At 40.3% G+C, this 24,295-nt stretch overlaps 1 protein-coding gene across 2 annotated transcripts in view; it reads left to right on the forward strand.

Annotated features, from left to right (window-relative positions):
- PCED1B (PC-esterase domain containing 1B) overlaps window positions 1–19,515 on the forward strand; it is a 127,874-nt gene extending 108,359 nt beyond the window's left edge. Inside the window, exons 4-5 of one of the 2 annotated variants that reach the window (XM_074325792.2) lie at window positions 5,974–6,056; window positions 17,865–19,515. In XM_074325792.2, coding sequence (XP_074181893.1) covers window positions 6,038–6,056; window positions 17,865–19,210 — 1,365 coding nt within the window. In that variant the 5' untranslated portion in view covers window positions 5,974–6,037 and the 3' untranslated portion in view covers window positions 19,211–19,515. The remainder of the gene's footprint in view (window positions 1–5,973; window positions 6,057–17,864) is intronic. The other variant, XM_074325797.2, reaches the window with a different exon arrangement.
- Window positions 19,516–24,295: the final 4,780 nt, after the last annotated feature.

Consider the following 24,295-nt stretch of genomic DNA (forward strand, 5'->3'; position numbering starts at 1 on the left):
ACTCTTAGCATATTTCTGGTCTAGGATGAATCTTTATTTGCATAGTTTATGCTAATGAATATTGAGGAAAGGAAAATTTGTTGTAACTAATAAATAGCAATGTCAACTAACTGGTAACATAAAACATAAATAGAGTATCTGAGAGCTACTGGCTTTTATAGATGTGGTAATCCAGTGAACTTTAGAAAACTGTACTATGGAATATCATCCAGCCTTAAAGAAGGAAATTCTGTCACATACTGCGCAACATGGATGAATCTTGAGAACATTATGCTAAGTGAAATGAACCCGGCACAAAAAAACAAATACTGTATGATCCCCTTCTATGTGGTATCTAAAGCAGTCAAATTTATAGAAACAGAAAGTAGAACGGTGGTTGCCAAGGGCTGGGGAGAGGGACAAATGAAGGGTTGTTGTTTAATGGATATAGAGTTTCAGCTCTGCAAAGTGAAAAAGTTCTAGAGATCCGTTTCACAATGTGAGTATGCTTAACATTACTGAACTATACACTTAAACATGGTTAAGATGGTAATAAGAAAGAGTGAAGGAGGAGGGGGAGAGCGACAGGGAGGGAGAGAGAAAGAGAGAGAGAGAGAGAGAGAGAGAGAGAGAGAGAGAGAACTGGAATCAGAAAACTATACCAATGGTTTGCAGTCTTCTATAGGTGAGGGACATTGCTAAATAATTCAAGGCCAAATTCTCCTAGGTTATTAAGTTATTCTTTGTGACAGGCTTATGACTTTTTTTTTTTCCCTGAAATTCATGAACTGTGGGTCTGGGACTCTGGGACCGAGACTCAGGAGGCCAGTTCTTAGAGCGCAACTGTCAGCCTGGCTCTGTGATTCGGGGGGCTGCTTAACCTCCCTGTGCCTCAGCTTGGCCTAAGGATGATCTCCCTCATCCCCCCACTTTCAGATCTTGTGTCTGCAGGCATAGGAGGGCACCAGTCCATAGAGTCATGCCCAGCCACAGGGTACTGTTCAGCGGTAGCCATTTAAAGTATATTTTTATATTACTAAGTTGGTAATATAATTTAGTAATTTTTTTGTATTGCTAAAGCACGGATGTATGTGTACTAATTCCTAGAATAAATTGAGCATTTATTAAATGCCTAGCACTTTGCATAATCAATGTCCGCCACTAGAATTGGGCCAGAGAGTACATATTAAGTAACTCTCCCAGTGACACAGCTCATACACATACTTGGGACTCTGAACTCAACTTTTCCGCCTGGAAAGGCCATGCTCCGAACCACTAAGCTAAACTGGAGCACAATATGCAACTTGCATAAAAAGTAAGAATTCTAAAAAAGTTCATAGAAAATTTTAAGAAAGCCTAACAGAATGGGGTCTTTTATTAATTCACTTCTCTAATTCCTGGTGAAACCACCAATTTGGCTCTTCTCAACCCGTCACCTCCCAAATCCCAACAACTCTAGCCTTGCTCCTCAGCAGCACAAAGTTTGCATGTACTGACTCAGTACAGAATTTAGTTCAGTTACTAAATTGCAATCACGAGAAGTTTTAATTCTGAGTCTCAGAATTCTTAATATACTATCAGAGAAGTCTTTGTGCCCAATAGAAATAAATTATTCATGTGTGCTTGAAAGTGCGAAATGCAAGTGCTTTGAAGAGAAATTATCAAGAATATGTACATGGTTTCCAGTCATACAAGCAAAGAAAACACATACCGGGGGTGCCAAAAAATGTATACAAGTGGACACTTTGGTCAGTGTTGCTCAAGCAGTAGTTCACTGTCATCAGAAGTATCTGATGGACACTGATGGTAACCACTTTGAGCACCTCTTGTAATTGCAGAAGTCAAACGTGACTTGTATTCATCTTTTCTGATCGGTATATGTTGAGTATTACAATGTTAATACAGTTTTCCTTTCTTAAAATGTGTATACATTTTTTTGGCACCCTCTGTATTATTTTGTGATTTGCCAAATTTAGTCCTTTTTTAAGGTAGCCAGGCATAGATTTGAACACAAACACACACCAGCTGGCTGAAATAAGTGCATTTATAAGTAAATATTTAGTGGTTTGATTTCTGGCCCACTTGAAGCACTCTGTTCCAAGAAGATAAGAAAAATAACAGTGTTCCTTAAAATAGAAAATGTGGATAAACTGATAATGGCTCTTATGAAAATAGGTTTAAATTGATCTGTGGCTGAAGCTATTAAAGAGTTGTTAATATAAAAGGAACATTATTTTTGCCCTTACATTTAGATTTTATTTTGCTGTCTTAAATATTTGGCCTTTATGGGTTTGGTTTTAAATAAATTGTGGATTAAAATAAATTATAAATTTACAATTGCATGTGGCATGCATTATAGAAACCAAAAGGCAAAACCCCAACCCTGATTGAACACAATTTTTGCCTGCTCCGCACCAGCACCCATGTGGTTGAAACAGACTAGAGAAAACTAAACATCTGTCCTAAGCACCTAACTTCAAATAAGGGCTCCCAGCTTTCAGTGGTCTCCATGCTGCTCAATAATTAGAGCCTCTCTCATTTCCTAGACGACTATTTCATATGTTCTTGTTCCTCAGACCTTTAATACCACCCTCCCTGGATCACTCTCAGCTGGTCACCTTGACCTTGTTTTGGGTTTCACTGAGAAAATCCAATCAGGAAAACCCCCACAAGCTGGCACCTCCATACACCAGCGTTACATACCTGTACTTGCTCTTTCCCATCATCTCCCTTGTTGAACTTCCATGCTCCTATCCAAGGCCAACTCCTCTACTTGGGCACTAGATCCTACCACTGGAAACAACTCAAGGACACTGCTCCAGCAATTTTCCCCTGTTCCTCCTGTATCATCTGTTTTTCCCTATTTACAGAATCATTCCCATAAGCACAAAACCATGCTACTATTGTTCCCATCATAAAAGAAAAGAAAACTCTGAACCCCACGTCATCCTCCAGCTGACTTCTCATTCTCTGCGTCTCTTTATAGTAAAACTCCTGGAAGGTGTTACTGTCTCCAGTTCCCCCATTCTCTCTTAACCACTCTAATCAGCCTTTGCCCCCTCCCCCCCACTCTGTCAAAGTCACCCATGTCTGGCGCGATGCTACAACCAATGATCAAACATCCTACTTATCAACTATCTCTGACACAGACAACCCCTCCAGTGAGGCCTCCCTTGAAACACTTCCAGTCTTGGCTTCCAGAACTTCACACTCTCCTAGTTTTCTTCCAGCCTCACTTCTGTGTTTTACAGGTACCTCCTCATCTTCCTGACTTCCTACTTCTGGAGTGCCCCAGGGCTCAATATTCTGACCTCTTTTCTGCTCCAGCTTCACCTTCTTCTTTGGCTACGGCATCCAAACTACATTGGTATCTCCAGCCTCTCCTCTCAACTCCAGACTTGTCTATCCAAATCTCTGTTCAACATCTCAGTTCAGATGTGTATAAGGCATCTCAAGTGTAACAAGCCCCAAACCAAATACTTGACCTCCACTCCCCAAACTTGTTTCTCTGAAAGTTTCTCCATCTAAGTAAATGGCAACTTCATCCTTCCTGTTGCTCAGGCCAAAAGCCATGGAGCTAGCCTTGTCTCCTCTCCTTTTCTCACAGTCCTATCACCTCTACCTTCAAAATACCGGGGGTGCCAAAAAAATGTATACAAGTGGCCATTTTGGTCAAAGTTGCTCAAGCAGTAGTTCGCCGTAATCAGAAGTATCTGGACGCTGATGGTAACCCCTTTGAGCACCTCTTGTAATTGCAGAAGTCAAACGTGACTTCTTTTGCTATCGTTATATATTGAGTATTACAATTTTAATCGTTTTTTCCTTTCTTAAAATGTGTATACATTTTTTGGCACCCTCTGTATATTCAGAATCAGACCACTTTTCATTCCTTGGCTAACATCACTCTGAAGAAGGAAGGAAGAGAGAATAAAATATTTCAGAGATTTAGAATATCTGTATAGAATATTTCCAGCAGAATATACAACAAGCTGATGATACTACTGCTTCTAGAAGGAAAAATGAGGGATTAGACAACAAGAAAAAGAAGAGGACTTCTCCCTCAGACCCCTTGTACCTTTTGAAGTTTTGTGTCACATGCATTACATGCCTTCTAAAAATAAGCAAAATAATTTAAGTATAATGATAATGGCAGTGCGCCCTGTCTGGCCTCCACACTAAGAGGGCAGCGAAGATGACACACACTGCAGTCAGCAGCACTCTGAGTCCCTGCTTCATCAAGGTGACAGCCATTCAAGCTCTCTCATGGCCTCAGTTTCACCATCCGCAAAATGGAAATAACTAGAGCTCGCTTTACTTTATGAAGGGGGATCAGTTGTGAGATAGCACTTTCTACATGTAAAACATTATACATGTGTAAATTTTCATTATCTTTTAGGAAAAAGCCAAGTTTGGTGGATAAGAAAGAAAGCCAGACCAGTGAGCTATAGAACGCGAAAGGGGACCAGAAACCAGAATAACGATAGTAACAGTCTCCAAATATCATACTAAGTTCTTGGAAGTAAGAAAATCAGTAGAAAATCTGTTGCTGGGTCTTTATTTTTTTTTTCATTGTTTATTAATTTTTATTCTCTGCCTGTGATCTTCCAAACGATACAAAGTATAAACAGTGATTTTTTTTTAATTTATTGGGGTGACAATTGTTAGTAAAATTACATAGATTTCAGGTGTACAATTCTGTATTACATCATCTATAAATCCCATTGTGTGTTCACCACCCAGAGTCAGTTCTCCTTCCATCACCATATATTTGATCCCCCTTACCCTCTGATAAGCACTAAACTATTGTCTGTGTCTATGAGTTTTTGTTTCTCATTTCTTTGTCTTGTTCTTTTGTTGTTTTTGGTTTATATACCACATATCAGTGAAATCATATGGTTCTCTGCTTTTTCTGTCTGACTTATTTCGCTTAGCATTATACTCTCAAGATCCATCTATGTTGTCACAAATGTTCCTATATCATCTTTTCTTACCACTGAATAGTATTCCATTGTGTATATATACCACAACTTCTTTATCCATTCATCTATCCAAGGACATTTTGGTTGTTTCCATGTCTTGGCCACCGTAAACAAAGCTGCAATGAACATTGGAGCACACGTGTCTTTATGGATAAATGTTTTCAGATTTTTTGGGTAGATACCCAGGAGAGGGATTGCTGGGTCATATGGTAATTCTATTTGTAATTTTTTGAGGAACCTCCACACTGCCTTCCATAGCGGCTGCACAAGTCTGCATTCCCACCAACAGTGTATGAGGGTTCCTTTTTCTCCACAGCCTCTCCAACACTTGTTACTACTTGTCTTGTTGATGATAGCCATTCTGACTGGGGTGAGGTGGTGTCTCATTGTGGTTTTTATTTGCATTTCTCTGATGATTAGTGATGTTGAGCATTTTTGCATATGTCTATTTGCCATTTGTATGTCCTCTTTGGAGAAATGTCTCTTGAGGTCCTCTGCCCATTTTTCAATTGGGTTGTTTGCTTCTTGTTGTTGAGTTTCATGAGTTCCTTGTATATTTTTGATATCAGCCCCTTATCAGAGGCACTGTTTGCAAAAATCTTCTCCCATTCACTTGGTTGCCTCTTTATTTTGTCTATGGTTTCTTTTAAGTTTCATATAGCCCCGTTCGTTTATTTTAGCTTTTACTTCCATTGCCTTTGGAGTCAATTCATAAAATGCTCTTTGAACCCAAGGTCCATTAGTTTAGTACCTATATTTTCTTCTATGCAGTTTATTGTGTCAGGTCTTATGCTTAAGTCTTTGATCCATTTTGAATTAATTTTGGTACATGGTGACAGATAGCAGTCCAGTTTCATCCTTTTGCACATAGCTTTCCAATTCTCTGTTGGGTCTTTATTTTAAATTTAAAGAGTATAATCAAGATTATGATGTGCATTGTTACAGTTCCTCTGTTCTCTGGTCTTGTGATGAGTATGTGAATTTTAGTCATCCTTCCCTCGATTGTTCCTTTTAGTCTCATGATATACAGATTAGCTGGAATCTAAAGAACTGGAAAGATTTGCAGCTCATTGACAGAAATGCCAGAATCAAATAATGGTAAGTTTTCAAAGTTACATAACAGACTACTCTGAATTTTAAAATACCAAAGTTATCAGTTGGGTTCTAGATGAAGCCTTGCCTTGAGACACAATGACTGTATTAAAATTCATGGGAAAAAATGCAAATCTATGGCTATAGATAAGAGGGTAAAAACATGTGTAATGTATGGAATTTATTAAGCAGCACATTGATAGAAAAGTAAAATGACATTTTTCAAGAAAAGACAACCGTGTTGCCTTATAAGCCAATTTCCCCAAATAGCATAGTGTTAAAAAAACAAAAACTAAGCACATAGGGCATGTTTTTCAGAACTGTTTTAGAATCTGTTACTCTTGTTTGTTAGGTATTTTATACCATTTAATGTAATGGAGAAATGTTTTATCCTAAAGTGTTTAAAACACCTATAGAAGTTTTAAGGCTTGGGAAAAACTTTTTTAAAGCTTCATTTCCTCCTTTTTTCTTTTTTCTACTTCATTTCCTCCTTCTCTTTCATCTTGATATTCGTGGGGGAGGTGCTAAGTCTCCTCCTCCAAATCATATCCTTCCAAACAAAGGAAAACAAAGCTCCAAGCTTATCTATATCTAATCAATCAGAACACCACTGCCCTTTCCCCTCTCCAGTTTGTTTCAAATGGAAGAGTAGGAGCAGAATCAGAAAATTGTCCTAGCTGCCACTTTCGGAGTTTACCTGGGGCCGTAGCTTAGGCCTGTAGTTTTCTGACACTGTGGAATGGGCTCTTCTTCCACCCACAGGGCGGTAGGAAGGGCACCACACAAAAGTGCAGGATTATTACTACTGAAAATGTATTAGAAAGGGGTGCAGTCTTCCTCTTATCATTTCCCCATTTCTCCTTTCTCACTGCCCCTTTCTCTTGCCTCACCATCTTTCCCTAATAGTTTTTTCAGCTGTGAACACACCCCATAAGCTAAGGTAATAAGACCTGAGGGTCTGAGTGGGGAGAAAAAAGCAAAGTTAGAGTCAATAGAAGTTACACCCAAATTACTGAGAAATGTGAAATGAAAGCAAGCTCAGAGCCCAATTCCCAGAAGAAGCTATACGTAGTTTGGATTTACCAACCACTTTATGTTTTCGTATTTGCCAGTGTCTTAAAGCTTCGGTCATTAGTCTTCCACTTTCTAGTGCATAAAAATAAATGCTGACTCGTGTGATTTGCCCCAGATGCCACAGGAAATGGCATCCTTTCCTCAGATGCTGGCTCACAAATGTAGCAGCACTCACAGGTGAACGTACCTGCCTTGCAGCCCAGGTTCTGGCTCTCCAACCTGGCACTCTGATCTACCGCAGAGGAAGGAGTCTGTCTAGGCAACAGATCTAGAATCAACTGAGAGGTACATTTTTCAATCACCAGTTACTTTGATGAATAAGTACTTTCCAGTTTTCCCATTTTATTTTAAGCACTAATGTTGCATTTCTGACCAGCCTTCCTTGGCATCCTCATTTCTTGTGGACTCACCATCCTAGCCCACTTCATCCCACCCAACTTCACTGAAGACAACCAAGGTTATTTCATAATAAGAAGGACTGATAAACTACTGAATCTCTAAAAATGTACAGGGAAAGGAAAAAATAGATTGTGAACAAGAAATGATGTGAAGCCTCTATTGCACGTGTACGTGTATATTGTGGTTGACCACGAAGACTTGGCATCAGTTTTGACTCCCAGCTCTGCTTCTTATAAAATGGATGACCTTGAGCAGATGACTCAATCTGCCAAACTTAATTTCCGAATGTGTAAAAGGGAGGGAAATAAAAGTACCAATTTCACAGGATTCGTAAAAAGAATAAGTAGATAAGTAGGTAAAACATGTAACATACTATTGGAGTGGGTACTAAATAATGTTACTAAATGACAAGTTAAGTTAGTGTTCCTAAGTAAGAAGTTAAATATTTCATTTAACTGGAAAGCTCCCTTAACTAACTCCCATCCCCCCAAAATGCTGGGGTGGCTCAGAATAACTATAATTAACATTTGTAGAATTTATGGAGCATTTCCTTTGATTGCCACAAGTCACTCTAAGATAGGTATTGTTGAGCTGTTGACTTATTTTTGTTACTGGGGGGCCAGGGAGAAGCTAAGAGCTCTGCAGGGCATGGCTGTACAAAGAGAAGCTCCTATGGTGGTAGGTCCAAACTTAGAGCTGAAGGGAAGGAAAGCAGGACTTGGGAAAAGCCTAGTGTCAGAAGTTAGTGCCGAAGTTAGCACAGATTCTTGTTCTGTCAGCTTCCGCCTCCTGGACCTCGTCCCTCCAGTTTCAAACCCTAGGGCTTAACACTGGGGAATTCCTAGGTTCCTCTGGCAACACACACAGCAGTGGGAACCCAGATCTAGAGCCCTTTGAGAAAGACTCGGGGTGGGAAACAAGGCAGACAGAGACTGGCTCTTAGAATCCCAATTTTAAATTCAAAACCTTTTTTCCCCATAGAAACACTATTGCACTTAGTATTCAGATACTACATTGTTAACAACAATAAAATAATATCCATTTTAAAAGCTCTTTTGTGTAATCTCCTTAGAGGACCTTAGGGATGTCTCTCCCATGTAAAGGATGAAAAGAGGGGTGAAGTGAGCACTGGAGGTGGCAAAAACCCCAGCCTGCTGACTCAGCCGAATGTTTGCTGGTTAAATAGGCTGTTGTGGACATTCTTGGAGACAGAATTTTCAGAATCCAACCTGTTCATCAATGGAAAGCAATTTGGTCATTATTAGCTCCCCACCACTCTTCCTTTTCAACCATCGGAAATTTTTATTCCACAATTGGTTAGAATCTAGAGTGGTCAGCATAAATATAAAATTGTTTGAAACACAAGTTTTAGTGCAGCACTGAGTTTTCCATTAACACATTAATAGAAATTCGCTAAGTATCAGTGATGAAAATTGCCCTAAGTTGACTTCATACCTGCTCTGTTTTCTCGTAGAAAAATTTAAAGCTGTGCACAAAACATTGCTTTGCTTTGTTTTGTTTTGTTTCTCAATAGAGAATAAAAAGGAAAACTTCCTAGCTAAGACTATTTTTTTCCTCTTAATCGCAACAAATATTTATAGCTGAGGTTAAAGGCTCAGGCTCTGGAGCCATTATTTCCTCCTAAAGAAGCAAAACAAAATCTTAAGCTTACCTAATCAATCAGAAGATTCGCTGTCAGTAATAGATCAGTTCTGCCTTTTACTAGCTGAATAGAATAACCTTGGGCTATTTACATAACCTCTCCAGGCCTCAGTTTATCCATAAAAATGAAGATAATAGTTCCTCCCTCACGAGATTATGAGAATAGAATAGGCCAGGCACAGAGCAAATGCTCAATGAATACTAACTATTATGCATAAAATACTGGGCTGTGAGGGGTACAAGGATGGGTAAAACCCACTTATGCCATCCAGGACTGGGACATACTGGGTGGAAAGGCACTTCGGCAGTTAATTATGGTACAAAACAGAACCATTTGCTAAATAGATGCATCTGTCAGGAGAGATTTTTCTGTCTGGGAAAATAAGGAAGGCTCACAGAATTGCATTTTAAACTGGGTCTTAAAGAAGGAACCGAATTTTAGTAGAGGAAGAGGTTTGGGAACTTGCAGGGCAAAGTTGCAGAGTAAACCGGAAGAGGTGAGAAAAAGCCCTTTGGGTATACACAAGCTGTATAATTCACCCACAGGCTTTGAGGAGATGCATAGAAGGAAGGATCATAGCTGAGGTTAAAAAACAAAGTTTATAAATGCAAAACATTGAAGTTAGGCTAGCATATCAAGTGAAAAGTGAAGATACAAAATTTGAAAACCTGGGTGATAGTTTTATGTGAGAAAACAAATATAAAATAAAAACAATACCATTTTAGAGTGTTTCAAAGTAAGACACTTTCTTAAGCATTAAGAATAATTTATGGAAAGTAAAAAAATTAACCATAAAATATAAAACAAAGTTGAAACTGGTCACTGCTCAGCTTCCCAAAATATATTGCAACCTCCTCCTCCTCCCTAAAGTATATTTTCAAGAATTACATCTTATTTTTTTATTGCCAAGAAATAGTTGAACTATTCGATATCCAAGCTATCATTCAAGGATTTTGATATTTTCGGAATAATGGAAACAAACCACAGTCATGAAAAGTAAAAATGACTTGATCCAAGCATTTTTCAGAAGCAGAGTTTATTTCCACCTACTTATCATCAGCTAAATGTTTCGAGAATAAATTATACAGCAGCTCTCCAAAAATGCACAGCAAGAATATGCTGCCATCCTGCCCACTGAGGATCAATATTTATCTTTAGGAAGATTGTTCAAAGGTCACAAGATTATCTTAGGAATTCAGCCACAGTTTGATGGGAGGATACACGGGAGTCTAGAGAATTTAGAAGTGATAAGAGGCCCACACAGCCTAAATTACTCCTTGCCCCGCCCCACCCCCACCCCCTTGGAACTTGATTCTACTCACCTGATTATGTCTGGAACGCAAGTGACAAGTTTAGCTAAATTTATTGAGCACTTAAAAATGTGGCAGCCCTCATGCTAACGACTTTACATATGTTCATTTAACTCTCACTTCTGAAGAAATCCATAGTGTTATTCCCGTGTCGTTGAGGAGGATTCTGAAGTGCTGAAGGATTGCTCAACCTGCCCAGGGTCTCAGAAGCTCATGAATAGTGGGGCAGGATATAAGCCCAGGGGGCTGACTCCAGGGCCCACCCTCTCAGCCACTGTGCTTTATTGCCTCAGTTCATTCATCTGCATACAAATAGTAATTGATAAGGGGATCCTATCATTTATTTGCATCCAAACTGGGATGTTTGGGTGAGGGGAGTTGCTATTATACTGAGAAAACCAGGGTAAACCAGAACCGTTTGGGGCACCTAGGGACATGTGACCACCTTATTGACTGACTCGGTGAGAGTGGATGAATTTACCGAGGGAAAGAATGTTGAAGACAAGAAGAAAGGGATCGTTTAGTGGGCCTTGAGAAAGACCAACATTTGGGGAATTGCCGAAGAAAGAAATTCAGAAAGGATACCGGGGAGGTGAGACCGGAGAAGAGGGTGTCAGACTCTCCAGCAGTTTTTCAGAGGGCAGTGATCAGCGGTGCCCCAGCCCCCAGAGCTGGGAATGCTGCGGATGTGATAAGAACCAAGAAATGGCCACTGAAAGGAGCAACAAGGAAAGCTGGTGATTTACTGACAAACCTTTTTCGGTTTGATGGAGTTGGAAGCCAAATTAAAGTAGAAAAGGAGGAGTGAGTGGGAGGTGAGGACCCAGACACAGCCCGTGCAAACAACTCTTTTTAAGAAGTGGCCTTGAAGGGGAGGCAAAAGATAGGACTGTCCTGGAGGTGGAGTCCAAGACGTTTCTTTTTTAAAGAAAGAAACTAGAATGTGTTTAATGCTTAAGGAAGGAGCCAGCCAGAGGAGACTGAAGAAAAGGTGGAATGCATAATTATCCCCTCTCTGGAGGACCTCCTGGAGCAAAATTCCTGAGGCGGTAGGAGGACGAGCTACCTGAGCTGAGGGATTGTTACCTTCACACTTGAGGAGGTACAGCTCTAACTTCTTCTGGAGGGAGGAAAGGGGGACTTTGGGTTTGCGGGTTGGAGGGAGGGAACAGAATGAGGTGCTGACTGTTTGCAGACTCGGGTTTTCTCTAGAGTCCCAGCGGGGAGGGACTCCAGTGGCAGAGGTTTAAAGGTGCCCACTGTACGGTAGGACCTGTAGTAGGCCCCTGAAAGACATCAATGTGACCTCTTTTCATTCTCACTATTATTCAGTGATGTAGCTGATAGTATCCCTGTTTGGCACCAGAGGAAACTGGCTCAGAATATTGTGCCGCCAACCCAAGGCCACACAGCTGTTCAGCGAGAGTCCAAGTCTGACTTAATGTCTCCTGGAAGTGAAAGCCAGGTCCTGCCTTCCGGTATCTTTTCATTGGTGTTAGAGAGTAACAGGAAGGAAATTAGCAAATGTAGTGTAAACAGTGGTTTGAGACCATAATGTGGAAGTTTGTCATAGTAAGTACATGACTGAAATCATAATTGGTTTGTGTGAATTGATTTGATTTTTTACTGTAAGAGATCCTTTTGTAAAAAGGTTTTTGTTTAAATGGAGCTATTTGAATATAGGCTCCATAGTTTATCTTTTGTTTTTATAGAAGTTACTTGGATACCCAGTATTCTAAACCCCCAATTCATTCATAAAGGATGTCTCTCACATTACTCTCTATAGTTCATAGGAAATTTTTATGTTAGACTATTACTAAGGGAAAAAAATATACTGCCTTAAGGATTTTTAAACTTGGTCATTTTAAAACTCTTAAAGTGTGTGAAATTCTTCCATTGATATTTTATTGCAGAGATTCACAAATTTAAGACTGTGGCCCGGTGGGGATGGTAGAGATACAAATTGAATATGTCCACGGCGATTCCTGCCTCCAAAAGAAAAACTTGAAGTTATATGGAGGAGCCCAGTTTGAAGATCTCTATTTCGGTTTCAATTTTCCATTTATGTCACATGTATCTGAGATTTTACATGTGGTGTGTAAGGACTAACTGAATAGCCAAGTTAGAAATACGGGCCATAAGGTGGGGTGCATAGGGTTGAGTGACTTAGGGGTGAGGTAGAAGAAATATGATATTTGTTGGAGGTATGAGTCAGATTTGCAGAACAACAACCTTCACAACCCCAGATAGACACAGGTGTTTTCTAAATTTTTACTGAATTACTTAGCGGGCTGCAGAGCTGAGGCCTGTTTTAGAGGTGAGGTTTTTGAAGGTGGGGATTGGAATCTGTCTTTCCAATGGCTTTTTGGAAATAATTTTTCTGTTGCATTACTTACCATAGTATCTCACAATACTTTTATGTATTTTTTTTTAATTTGCTCCTAAAACCACTTTTTAAAATAGTAGGCCTGCATGCATTTTCCCCATTTTCAGGCTATACAGAGGAGTGAATGTTAACTGATTTGCCCCATATCAGTCCCCAATCCACAGACCATTCATTAAGCTTTCCAAAGAGAAGTTTGAATTGTTTGCTTTTTTTTTTTAGAAAACTTTATATGACATGCAATTTAATTTTTGACATGTTTAAATTCCACTTAGAAAACTAAGCAAATGCTAGGACATAACTAGGTTATAGAGGAAAGTTCATGAAAAATAATTATTATTTGTACCATCTATTCTGTTAAAGTTTAAGGGGATCTTGGAAAAGTTTAAAGCATTGATTTGATCACCAAAAACAGTTAGAAGGAAGTGAACTATTTATATTCCCAGTATAATGTTGCATTAAGATGGTTAGCCATATGGAAGGTGGTTAGTCGTATGCACTTCTAAACTAGTTATAGTACTTCCTACAACTAATCAAAACAACGTCCTAATTTTTAGTGACTATGTCTATGATTTAAGACTTCTTTGCAGTGTCGCTGGAGCAACTGGCCTATTAAATATGTCATTCTCCCTGCAACTCAAGGTCGATAAGAAAAAAATTAGCCTACTTTCTACAGCACATTGATAAATGAAAAACAAACGCTATGTGTTTGATTTGTGATAGTTAAAAAGCAATAGTCAATGATTTATAAGTCATGTCTTATGAAGCTATTAAAAAATTAATTATCCCCACACAGAAATCTAAGCAAGATGCTTGAAAGTAATTTATTATAGTAGTAACCATTATTAATGCATATTTCTGTCAGAACTTAAGCCAAAAGCCAAATTTTACTTTGAAAACAGAAAAACATGGCACTGCTTATAATTATGACATGAGGAGTCATCATGAAACTCGTCAAAAACTGGTTTTCATTTGATGTTGGAATCATAGATTGCAGTGATCATTTTTATATCTTCTCTCACCTCCCTGACCTTTCCTACAGGCTTTGGTGCTTCATTTACATACATCAATTCTAGCTGCTAGCTTCTTTGATATTTTTACATGTGCATTTCCGTACCCCTCCTCCTGAGAGTACAGACTGCATTTTTATACCTACTCCTTCCTCCTAGCACAAAATCTGGTTCTCAGTGATCCTTATTGAAAGAATGAATGAATGAGGCAATAATCTATCTATAAAACAGCTACCAAAACTAATAAGTGAGTTTAGCAATTTAGATACAAAGAAAGAAGCCTAGGCCAAAAAGACCACTAATCTGTTTTCAAATCCCTTTTTTGTTTCAGTTTTGTAAATAAAAAGAGCTTTGAAAATGGAATTTACTGACCTTTTTTTAACATGTGAGCAGGTTTGGCTCTCCAAATTATTCTCCGCTCACCCCCTCTAAAAAAGTCCCCCCCGGTTTTTTTGGCTGGTTTTGTTTTTAATATTTGACACTTGAGCTTAACTGATTCTTTCCCATCGCGATAGCCCTAACGGTGTCTGATTTGTCAGTCCTGTTTCACTTGTGGATGCTCTTTATCAAGGATTTCATGAATTTCCTTTCAGTTTCAGCTTCTAACCGGAACTCTTCTTCCCAGTCATTTTCCTTTCCCTTCTTTTCTACAGTCCTACCTGCACGTTCCACTGCAGAAGAACAATAGGAAATTCTTAGGTGGACATTTTTGCCTGATTTTAGCTCTGAGCCCTGGGAGCAGCACCTGGTGGGTTACAGGGCCGCCAGAATTCCTCAAACACTGTGAGCCCTAGGTGTCCGTAGAATTTTATTTTGGCCATTCTAAAAATCCCGATCTTTTCACTTTTACATGTCTCTTGCTTGAGATTATGGCATGGGATGAGAAAACTCGCCTCTTCTTCACACACACCCCTACCTCTACCCTCACTCCCCTCACCCCCCACATGCACACACAGCCCAGGACTCGTGGATCACCTCTCCTGGGCAGGCAGAGTAAATGGTTGCCTACCTATGCATACAAGCACGCCTTTCTATCTGTCCCCCTGACAGGAGCCAAGCTTTAGGATTCAGACTGGCCTGCAGGGGGTTCTGGTCTAAAGGAGGTCTCCTACAGAGACAGATTTTGGCATCAGTTGTTTCAAGTCTTAGATTCATCACATCAATATCCTTTCTCATAAAAGGGGGATTTATAAGAATTATCTTATAAATAAGATGTTTGTAAAGCACCTAGCATCCAGTAGCCCTTCAATAAACATTAATGCTGTTTTATTTAAAACCTTTTCACTTGCATCATCTCTCATTTGATTGTCACAGAGCCCTGCTAGACAAGCAGCAAAAATGCTGTAATCCCCCTTTACAGATGGTTAACCTGGTGTTCTTAAATTTGCTCAGTAATAGTAATAACTCTTATCCGTGCTTACTACTTGTCAGGTATTATTTTAAACACTTTACATTTAATCCTCACATCAAATATATGAAGTGGGTACTAAAAGTCCCATTCTACAGATGAGGAAAATTAAGGCAGAGAACGGTTAAATAACTTGTCCAAGAACAAAGAGCTAGCAAATAGAAGAGTTGGGACTGAAACCCAGAGAGTATGGCTCCAAAACCAATGCTCTTCACCAGTATATTTTAAGTGCCTCCATTTCCCACTGATTTTTTAAGTAATGGATTTGACTCCTGTCTGTGACTCCAAATTTAGGGCACTTCACCACATTCAGTGCTGTTGTTCAGGGCACAACAGCACTGAAGAAGACAGCACTAGGTTATCAGATCTGCCAACCTTGGGTAGAGAACTCTAATAGCATGGGTTATGTATGTTCAGTACTCGAGGGCACACAGCTGGGTGGCGTGGGAATCCTGGAAACATGCTGGGAAAGTCTCCTGCACTTTGTATTTTAAAGACTTGGGCCTGGGGTAAAGAAATAACCACAGCACCTGTTCATTCTGTTTTCATGGCACTTAGCACTCTCCACTTTGTGTTACAGTTATCGATGAATATTTCCGAACTGCTCATGAAGGGCAAGACCAGGTTTAACTCATTTTTATATCCCCAATGTGTAGCATTCAGTAGGAGATTAATAAGTGTGAGTTGGATGAATAAATGATTATAAACTAATAAACATGCCTGAGCCCCAAAGGGATTTGGAGTTTGCTTTAATTAAGTTTTATTTTGTTGCACCACAATGAGCTAAATCCTATCTTTATGCATTTTTTTCTGATAGGGGAAAAAAACACATTTGAATGGAGATTCTGTGGGGGAAAAGAAGCCAATATTTTCAACTGTTCTCTTAGGGCAATTCTTATATTCTAACAATTTTCATGTTTTTATTTTTGTACTTGTATCCATTTAAAACCACAAATAGTATAGCTTTTAAAAACTGAATGTGTTATTTAATAATAGCTATCCACCCACACCTATTAAAATGTTTTTTAATGCATAAAAGCCTACAAATATCAAGCCACAGTGGATTTTAACAGCTTCCGTGAAAGTATGTGCAGTGGATGCTATCTTCCTCCTCATCTGAGATTGTTCATAGTATTGAAGTATATTTCTACCTTTCACTCATTAGAGAAAATGGTTATAAATGGCAGCTTGAAATAAACTTCACCCAAAGTTTTGAAGATGAATTTAACCACTTTTAACATTTTATTCAATGTGCTGGGAAGGAAAAAAACGTTTCCTCTACCCTATTAGGGTCAGTTTCCGGGACCCTATGGCTAAACCAACAAAAGACAGGTTAGCAGAAGAAAGGCACACCATTTTTGTTTATATTTATGTACACTAGAGTTAACAGAAAAGAAATGAAACTCAAAGAAGCAGTTAGATTCAGGGGCTTATATACCATTTTAACACAGGGAAAAGGCTTTTCTCTTCAAGGGATGATAAATTGTAAAGAAGTGAATAGGGAATGTATGGGAGAACTGATGGAAAATCTGGGCTATTTTAGTAAGGTCTCTACATGCAAACTCATCTTGGTGTTGACAACTTCCTGTTTTCTTCCTTGACTCTTCCCTCTGGTGGGGGAATGGGCACCTTCCTAGACGGGAGCTTTATACACTGCTTTTAGGCAGATAATGGGAGTGCAGAGAACTCTTCCTGTGTCTGTTGGTTCTTCGGCTCAAAATCATCCTTATGCCAAAGTGGCATATTTTGAGGTGGCATGTTCTGATTGTCTTCAAATGGAAAGCAAAGAATATTACAGCTGAAACACATGTGAATTATTTCCAATTGTATTTATTTTTTACAAGTCCTATTGGTAAGAAACAGCTGCTTGCTTGTTAAAGAAATCTGTTTTGATCATGTTTTCTGACAATGTACTCTTCCTTTTTGTTGCATTTCACCAAATTCTTTTTACGTTATTAAAAGTAAGAGAAGATTATATAAAGTATATTTACAAAAAAGGAGGACAGCAAGTCATCCATAACACTATTAACAACTTTTTGCATACTTTCTTTCAATGTTATCTGAGCATATCTGTTTCATATAGTTTCAGTGATATGGGGCACACATGTGGTCTGTAACTGCTTCAACTTAACATATCCCAAACATTCTCCAAGTTCTTGCTTACTCATGGTCCTCATTATTTGGCAGCTGCAAAGTTTGCCTAACCATTCTACAGCTGTCAGACATCTGGGCTGCCTTTCCAGTGGTGGATTGCACCTCCAGCTGGAGATAAGGTCGAGTTGGCCCCTCCTAGCTAGGTGGAACCTGGGTTTCCAAGAGCAGCCTTGGCGGGTTCAGAGGTCAGGCAAGTCCCAGGCCTAAGCTGACACCAGGCCAAACAGGGCTTCTAGCTCCAGGCTCCCTTCATGCTCTCCCTCCCCACTCCCAGCCTTAAAAGTGGTGGAGTTCCGCCCTTCTAGCTTCCCGGCCAAAACTCCAAACCCAGCAGCGAGTCCTACCCACACAGAGGGCCTGCCCAGTGTAGGTCCCTCCCAGCTGTTCTCTCCTTCTGTCCTATCTATCTGCAGACCTACTGTGTGCAAAGGAAGGAGATAGGCTGCTTGCCCTGAGCGTCATGGTCCAAATGCTGTCCTCTGAAGTGCGGCAGCTGCTCCATAACAAATTTGTCGTCATCCTGGGAGACTCTGTCCAGAGGTCCGTGTACAAGGACCTGGTGCTCCTGCTGCAGAAGGATTGTCTGCTCACTCCCAGCCAGCTCAAGGTCAAGGGGGAGCCGAGCTTCGAACAGGACGAGTTGGTGGATGGAGGCCAGAAGAGCAGCATGCACAACCGCACCAACTACCGCGAGGTCCGCCAGTACTGCTCCGGCCACCACCTGGTGCGCTTCTACTTCCTCACGCGCGTGTACAACGAATATGTTCAGGCCGTCTTGAAAGGGCTGCAGTCCGACAAGTATACCCCGGACGTAGTCATCATTAACTCCTGCCTCTGGGACATCTCCAGGTATGAGCAGCACTACATTGAGAGCTACCGGGAGAACCTGGAGAACCTGTTTAGGCACCTACGCGAGGTGGTGCCCAAGTCATGCCTCGTGCTGTGGAACACGGCCATGCCCGTGGGCATGAGGGTCACCGCGGGCTTCTTCCCACAGGACCAGCAGGACTTGGCCCCCCTTCTGGGATGCAAAGTGATAGAAGCCAACTTCTACAGCTCTACCGAGGCAAAGAAGCACGGTTTTGATGTGTTGGACTTGCATTTCCACTTCCGCCGCGAGGAGAGGCACCGACAGAAAGACGGGGTACACTGGAACCAACTCGCGCACCGACGACTCTCCCAGCTGCTACTGGCCCACGTGGCAGACGCCTGGGGTGTGGAGCTACCCCGCCGCGACCTTGTGGGCAAATTCAAGGATAGCCCTGTGAGTGGAGGACCTGACCAGAGAATTGAGAGGCAGTCCCAGGCCAGCAGAGATCCACCGACCTTACCCCGGACCCCACTGTTGCCTCCTCCCCGGAACCGTCCCCTGCTCCCGCTCCCATCCCCCTGCCTACCCCTGCCCCAATTCCTGCCCCCACTGCTTCGTCCCATTCCCTATCACCCAGTGATATCCCCCCAGTTCGAGTTCTGTCCCCAAGATACTTATTTTTCCTCAGACCATCATTTCCAATCAGATCAATTCTTCTTAAATTATTTCCATTCAGATGTCCCCTCATCTACCCAGACAGGGTTTGACTTCCAAGATGACTTTACGTTTGGTCCCCCGCTGCCTAGGCCCCTTTTCCCCACACGCTATTATCAGCAGCGGGCCCCTGTGGTTCATAGGGGTTATCGCCGGAATCGACGGAGTGGCCCCTATGTGCGCCAGAAGAGGGCAGCCCAGCTCTTAGAGGAGACGGGTCCCAGCCCACCCTGAGCCCAGGCCTCGTTAGACTGACTTGGATCTTTTTCCTCCTCATGGACACGGACTGGACAGATCGTCCGACTCTCCCTAAACAGACTGATCTTTTTAACCTAAGCAGTTGATTCCTGCCTGGACTTCTTTTTGTTCATTGTTTTCACCAGTAATGGCAGGGAAGCACAGCCTGACCCAATCTTTCTGGCTATGGCCTCCTCAGCCACTCTCTGGAGGTAACCAAGTATGATTCCTGCCTCTCCCCTCCCTAGTCTCTTTGTCTTTTTGTAAACATAAAATTGAAATAAAGAAATTGTTTCACAGAAGTAGTTGTAGGTTTTGTGTGTGCCTGTATTTAATTGTGCCTCTCCCTTCTGTTGAACAATTAGCTTTGTAAGAGCAAGGACGATATCTGCCAAACAAATAGTCATGGCATCTACTTGATAAACTGCTCCAAGTGAATTTGTCTAAAAAAATTCTGAGGGTTTTCATAAAATGGATTGGATTCCTTAGAAAGAAACAAAAGAATTTTAACTTTTGGGATCATATTTTCCGGAGATTCTCAAAGAATCATTGTATTTTAAAACTGGGAAAACTAAAGACATAAAATTTAATTAACATTTGCAAACAAGGAAACTGAGGCCAAGATTGGTGAGTGACTTGTTCTACGTCACACAGAAAATCACTCCTCCACTGCTCCATCCTAGTGTATACTGGTTTCTAGTTTATATTAATGTTCGAACCAAGAAGGAATGTTTACGAAACATGGTCCTTCTATGAAAACCATGGCAGAAAAACTCCATAATCAGAAGGTTAGTGGTTAGATGTGCAATGAACTATATGGGTAAGCTAGAGTGAGGCATGCTTGTACTTTTATGATTTCTTGAATAGTCTTGAATTTTGGACTCGAAACTATTAGAGCTCTGTGAGTTACCAATATAGAATAAAGCTACCAGTTGGAAGGGACCCACCCAGCGCACAACTCTGACAAATGGCAATGACCATCTCTGTTTTGTAGGAATAACATCATCAAGGCTGTTTAAGTGCTAGGCCCTTTGTCACACTAGATTAGTGAAATGTTAATACTTAGAGAAAATAGTCAAAATAGTATTGTCCGAATGATAGGTTTTTTTCATCGAATTGATTTGACTGGTTTACAGGTCCTCAACTGGATCATTTCTAAATTTGACAATGAGGCTCAGGAAATGTCCTGCAAAAATGAAGTTCATGAAATCAAAAGATACAGATGAGATCAGCTAGCTACCGAAGAAATACCAGCTTTTAATCTACCAAAAAGAAACTATAAACTTCCTGGAAAATAAGGCCTTTATCTTTGTTTCAAATCCTAGAGCAAAGTCTAGCACTTAGTAAGTACTGAATAATGCTTGAATGGATCCGTGAATGAAGGACAAGGTGGTGGGTGAATGTGTTCCTAGTGAGACTACAACCAAGTCTCTAAGGAGATACTATAAACTGACATTCAATCATTGCAGCACATCTGAAGGAATGTTGCCAAAACAGTGTTATGATGACCTTCAAGGACTCTAGAAAGGTAGTGACTACAAGTCAGAATTTGCCAGAATATCCCAGCAAAGTCAGGAGAGAGGGGACCTGTCTAACCAATGTAAACGTTCTAATCTGTGGGGGAGATTAGTGCACCAGACTGCAGTTTGGTACCATCAGCTTTCAAGATGAGCCCGTTGCCTTGATTCTGGCTTTACATTTCCCAAGCAAGATAAAAGCAGCATTTAGTAGCTGCTGATCTGAGTAAGCTGATGCATTTAGTATTTATATTTCTATAAATAAACCAATAAACTGGTGTTGTGGTATATATTTCTCTCTTGTGAGTTAAGTTAGTATGTATTGTTCCTCCTTAATCTGATCACACTTGAACACTTGAAAATGAGTTCTTAGATAGAAAATGAGTTCTTAGGGTCCTTAGATGCTGAGGACCCTACACTGTATCAGTGGTGAAACCACTCTATTATGCATTAAATTGCACCAATCACTTAACAGTCCTGTTTACCACAGATGGGTAGCAGTGCAAGTAGACTCAGACAGGGACAATCTTTTCCTTCCCAGGTGTGTTAATTTCCTATGGCTGCTGTAACAAATACCACAAACTTGGTGCCTTAAAATGACACATATTTATCTCTAGAGTTCTGGAACTCAAACGTCCAAATTCCATTACCCCAGAGCACAATCCTTATTTTGTCCTATGCTGTCCTACATTATTAAGCTTCTGCCTGCCTCTGCAATAATATCTTCTTTTTATTATTATTTTTTTGTGGTAAACTACACATAACACCAAATTTAACCTCTTTATCTTTTTTTTTTGGTAAATTACACAATTCAGTGGTTTTTAAGTACATCCACATTGTAACGCAACCGTAATCTTCTGGAACTCTTTTCATTGCTCTTTATGCTTTCAGCCACATAGGACTACTTTCTGTCCACAAAACATGCCAAGCTCTTATAACTTGGGCTTTTGCACTTGCTATTCCCTTTGCCTAGAATGTTCTACATCCCCTATCCACTAGTTCTTTGGATATCTAACTCTTCATCCTTCCATCCACACCTCCCGTGTCAACACCCAAGAGGCCTTCCACGATCGTTTCGTCTAAAAGTACTGTTATGATCTATCACCGTTCTTTACTCCCTTTGTATTGCATACCTCACTCAGCAGTGACTTCAGTAGTTGCTTGCTTGTTAGCTTCTCCAACTACCATGTTTCCCCGAAAACAAGACCTAGCCGGACCATCAGCTCTAATGCGTCTTTTAAGACCCAGTCTTATAAGACCAGGTCTTATTTTATTAAAGATACTAAAATAAGACTGGATCTTATATTAATTTTTGCTCCAAAAGACGCATTAGAGCTAGGCCTGATTTTCAGGGAAGCACGGTAGACTGTAAGCTCTATGAGTCTTGGTTACCATTGAATTCCCAGTGGTTACTAGCACAGTGCCTGGCAAAGATGTTCAAGTAGATTTACTTCAGTTAAATGTTCAAGAACATAATTAATTGATATTGTATACTCCGGTAAGAAGGCAATTTGTATTAGAATCGATCTGTGTTTGATTACTTTTCTTAAGAAAATGTCTACAGAACTCTCCCATACCTAAGTCATCCTGAGTGGCTAATGCCCCTTGGACCTTCCCACCCCCACGGAGGGTAAGAGACTGATAGCACTTCAGTAAGTGCTTGCATTTACTTTTGTATATATCCTGGCCTTTATCTTCCACCTTAGAACTTTCTTCTTTGACCATTTTTGCTATTGTCGCCTTGCTCCTTAAATCAAGAAAACTAACAAAGCCATCCAGCTATTACCTGGTAAAAAAGAGCCCAAATTATTCAACATTGATGAGAGAAATTATCGCTGTCTTGCTCAGACTTAAAATGCAGGACCCATAGGGCCTCTTCTCCAGCCTCAAGAAATAACAGCACTCAAAGGTTTTTATGCTTTTATGTTTGAGACTCTTGTCTCAAGTTTTCTGGGAAAAGGAAAAAAAAAAAGTAAAATTCATGATTAAATTGATAGTATGCAAGCAACGTATGTTTCTCATAATATCGTATAGTAAGGTAAACCACGGTACACCAAAGGCTGAACCTTTAAAGCGATAAATACGTTTTTCCATTAAGTACAAACAAAGCAAAGCCCAGCACTTGAAAACAAATGGAGTCTTCTATCCTGCCACCAGGGTAGGGTCAGCCCCCTCTCCCCGGTCAGCTGCAGAGCTCCTGTCTGCAGGGCCCTGGCATTGCATGACTTCGGAGGCAACACTCACGTTACGAGTATATTCTGGGGTTATACGCAGCAGCAGCTCCATCTGACAGCTTTATGATCATGAATTCTGCAAAGGTGAGTTGTTTTGAAAACTGAGATCATTCAGACTCATGTCCGAGAAAGGATTTACTATTGTTTTTAAACTGTTTTATGTTTGTTTCTATAAACTCTAGAAACACTATTCTCATTCCCACAGCTTTAAGAAAGGCATCTATCACTGCATGCCTAATTTACAGATATATTTTGTCACAAGACTTGACCCATGAATCATTAAAAACATTTTCTAAACCACGTTCCTGAGATAGCTTTCATCAGAATCACATAAGGTATTTGTTAAAAATGCAGAGTGTGCGGCCCTACCCAGGACGCACACCATCAGAATGATTGGGGGTGGGCCAATTCCTTATGTAACTAGAATGGGAAAACCATAGTTGTAAGGGATGTTACTGAGGGTTAATGCCCTTTTTTTACAAAAATTAATTTAAAAAATAATTTTTAAAAACGTAACCTGATCACTATGTCAGAATAGTCTAGAATTTTTGGCTGGAAGAAAATTTAGCAGTCATCTAGTCCAGTACTTCCTAATTCTGGTAACTTGGGGAGTTTTAAAGGAAAAAAAAAAAAAAAAAGCCATACAATGGCTCTATCCCAAAACAATTAAATCAGAAATTCTGGGGCAAAAACCTGGACATAAGTGTATTTAAAAGCTCGTTAAATATTTCCCTTTTTATTATTAAAATAGATGTGCTAAAAAGGTCTCTAAATAATGTGCAGCCAGGATTAAGAGTCACTAATCGGGCCCAACCTCCTCATTTTGCAGATGAGAAAATGGAGGACTTAGAAATTAAATACCTTGGCTAAGATGGTAGCGCTCTCTTCAAAAAGGTAATTGTGTAAGACAGACTAGCTATACACTAATGCTGTGTTCATCCGAATGAAGGTAATGACCCATTAGTGAACTGTGGAAACAATCTAGTGTTTCCTAACCAGAATTTTTAAAAAATGAAATAGAATAGAATAAGAGATATTATGAGTATGTATCAAATAGTAATGATATTATTTTGTGAGGTGTGTGTGTGTGTTCTGTGAATGGATGTTATACATTTTTATTATGGGTTGTCAAAAAATTTGGAAAGTCCTGCTCTGGAGTTTCCTTATAATTCTATTATCTGAGATTAGAAGCCACCCTCTGTGTACAGGAGCAATATAGCAGCCCCCTCTGTCTGGTAAGTAGCCCGCAGAGAAGTTCTGGATGGCATTGAGGTCAAGAAAGGAGTTTAAGGATGCAGACACCTCGGGGTAAATGGGTTCTATGCCTCTTA

This window comes from Rhinolophus sinicus, chromosome 1, assembly GCF_057876585.1.
Source record: "Rhinolophus sinicus isolate RSI-liver-muscle chromosome 1, RSI-T2T, whole genome shotgun sequence".
Lineage (NCBI taxonomy): Eukaryota > Metazoa > Chordata > Mammalia > Chiroptera > Rhinolophidae > Rhinolophus > Rhinolophus sinicus.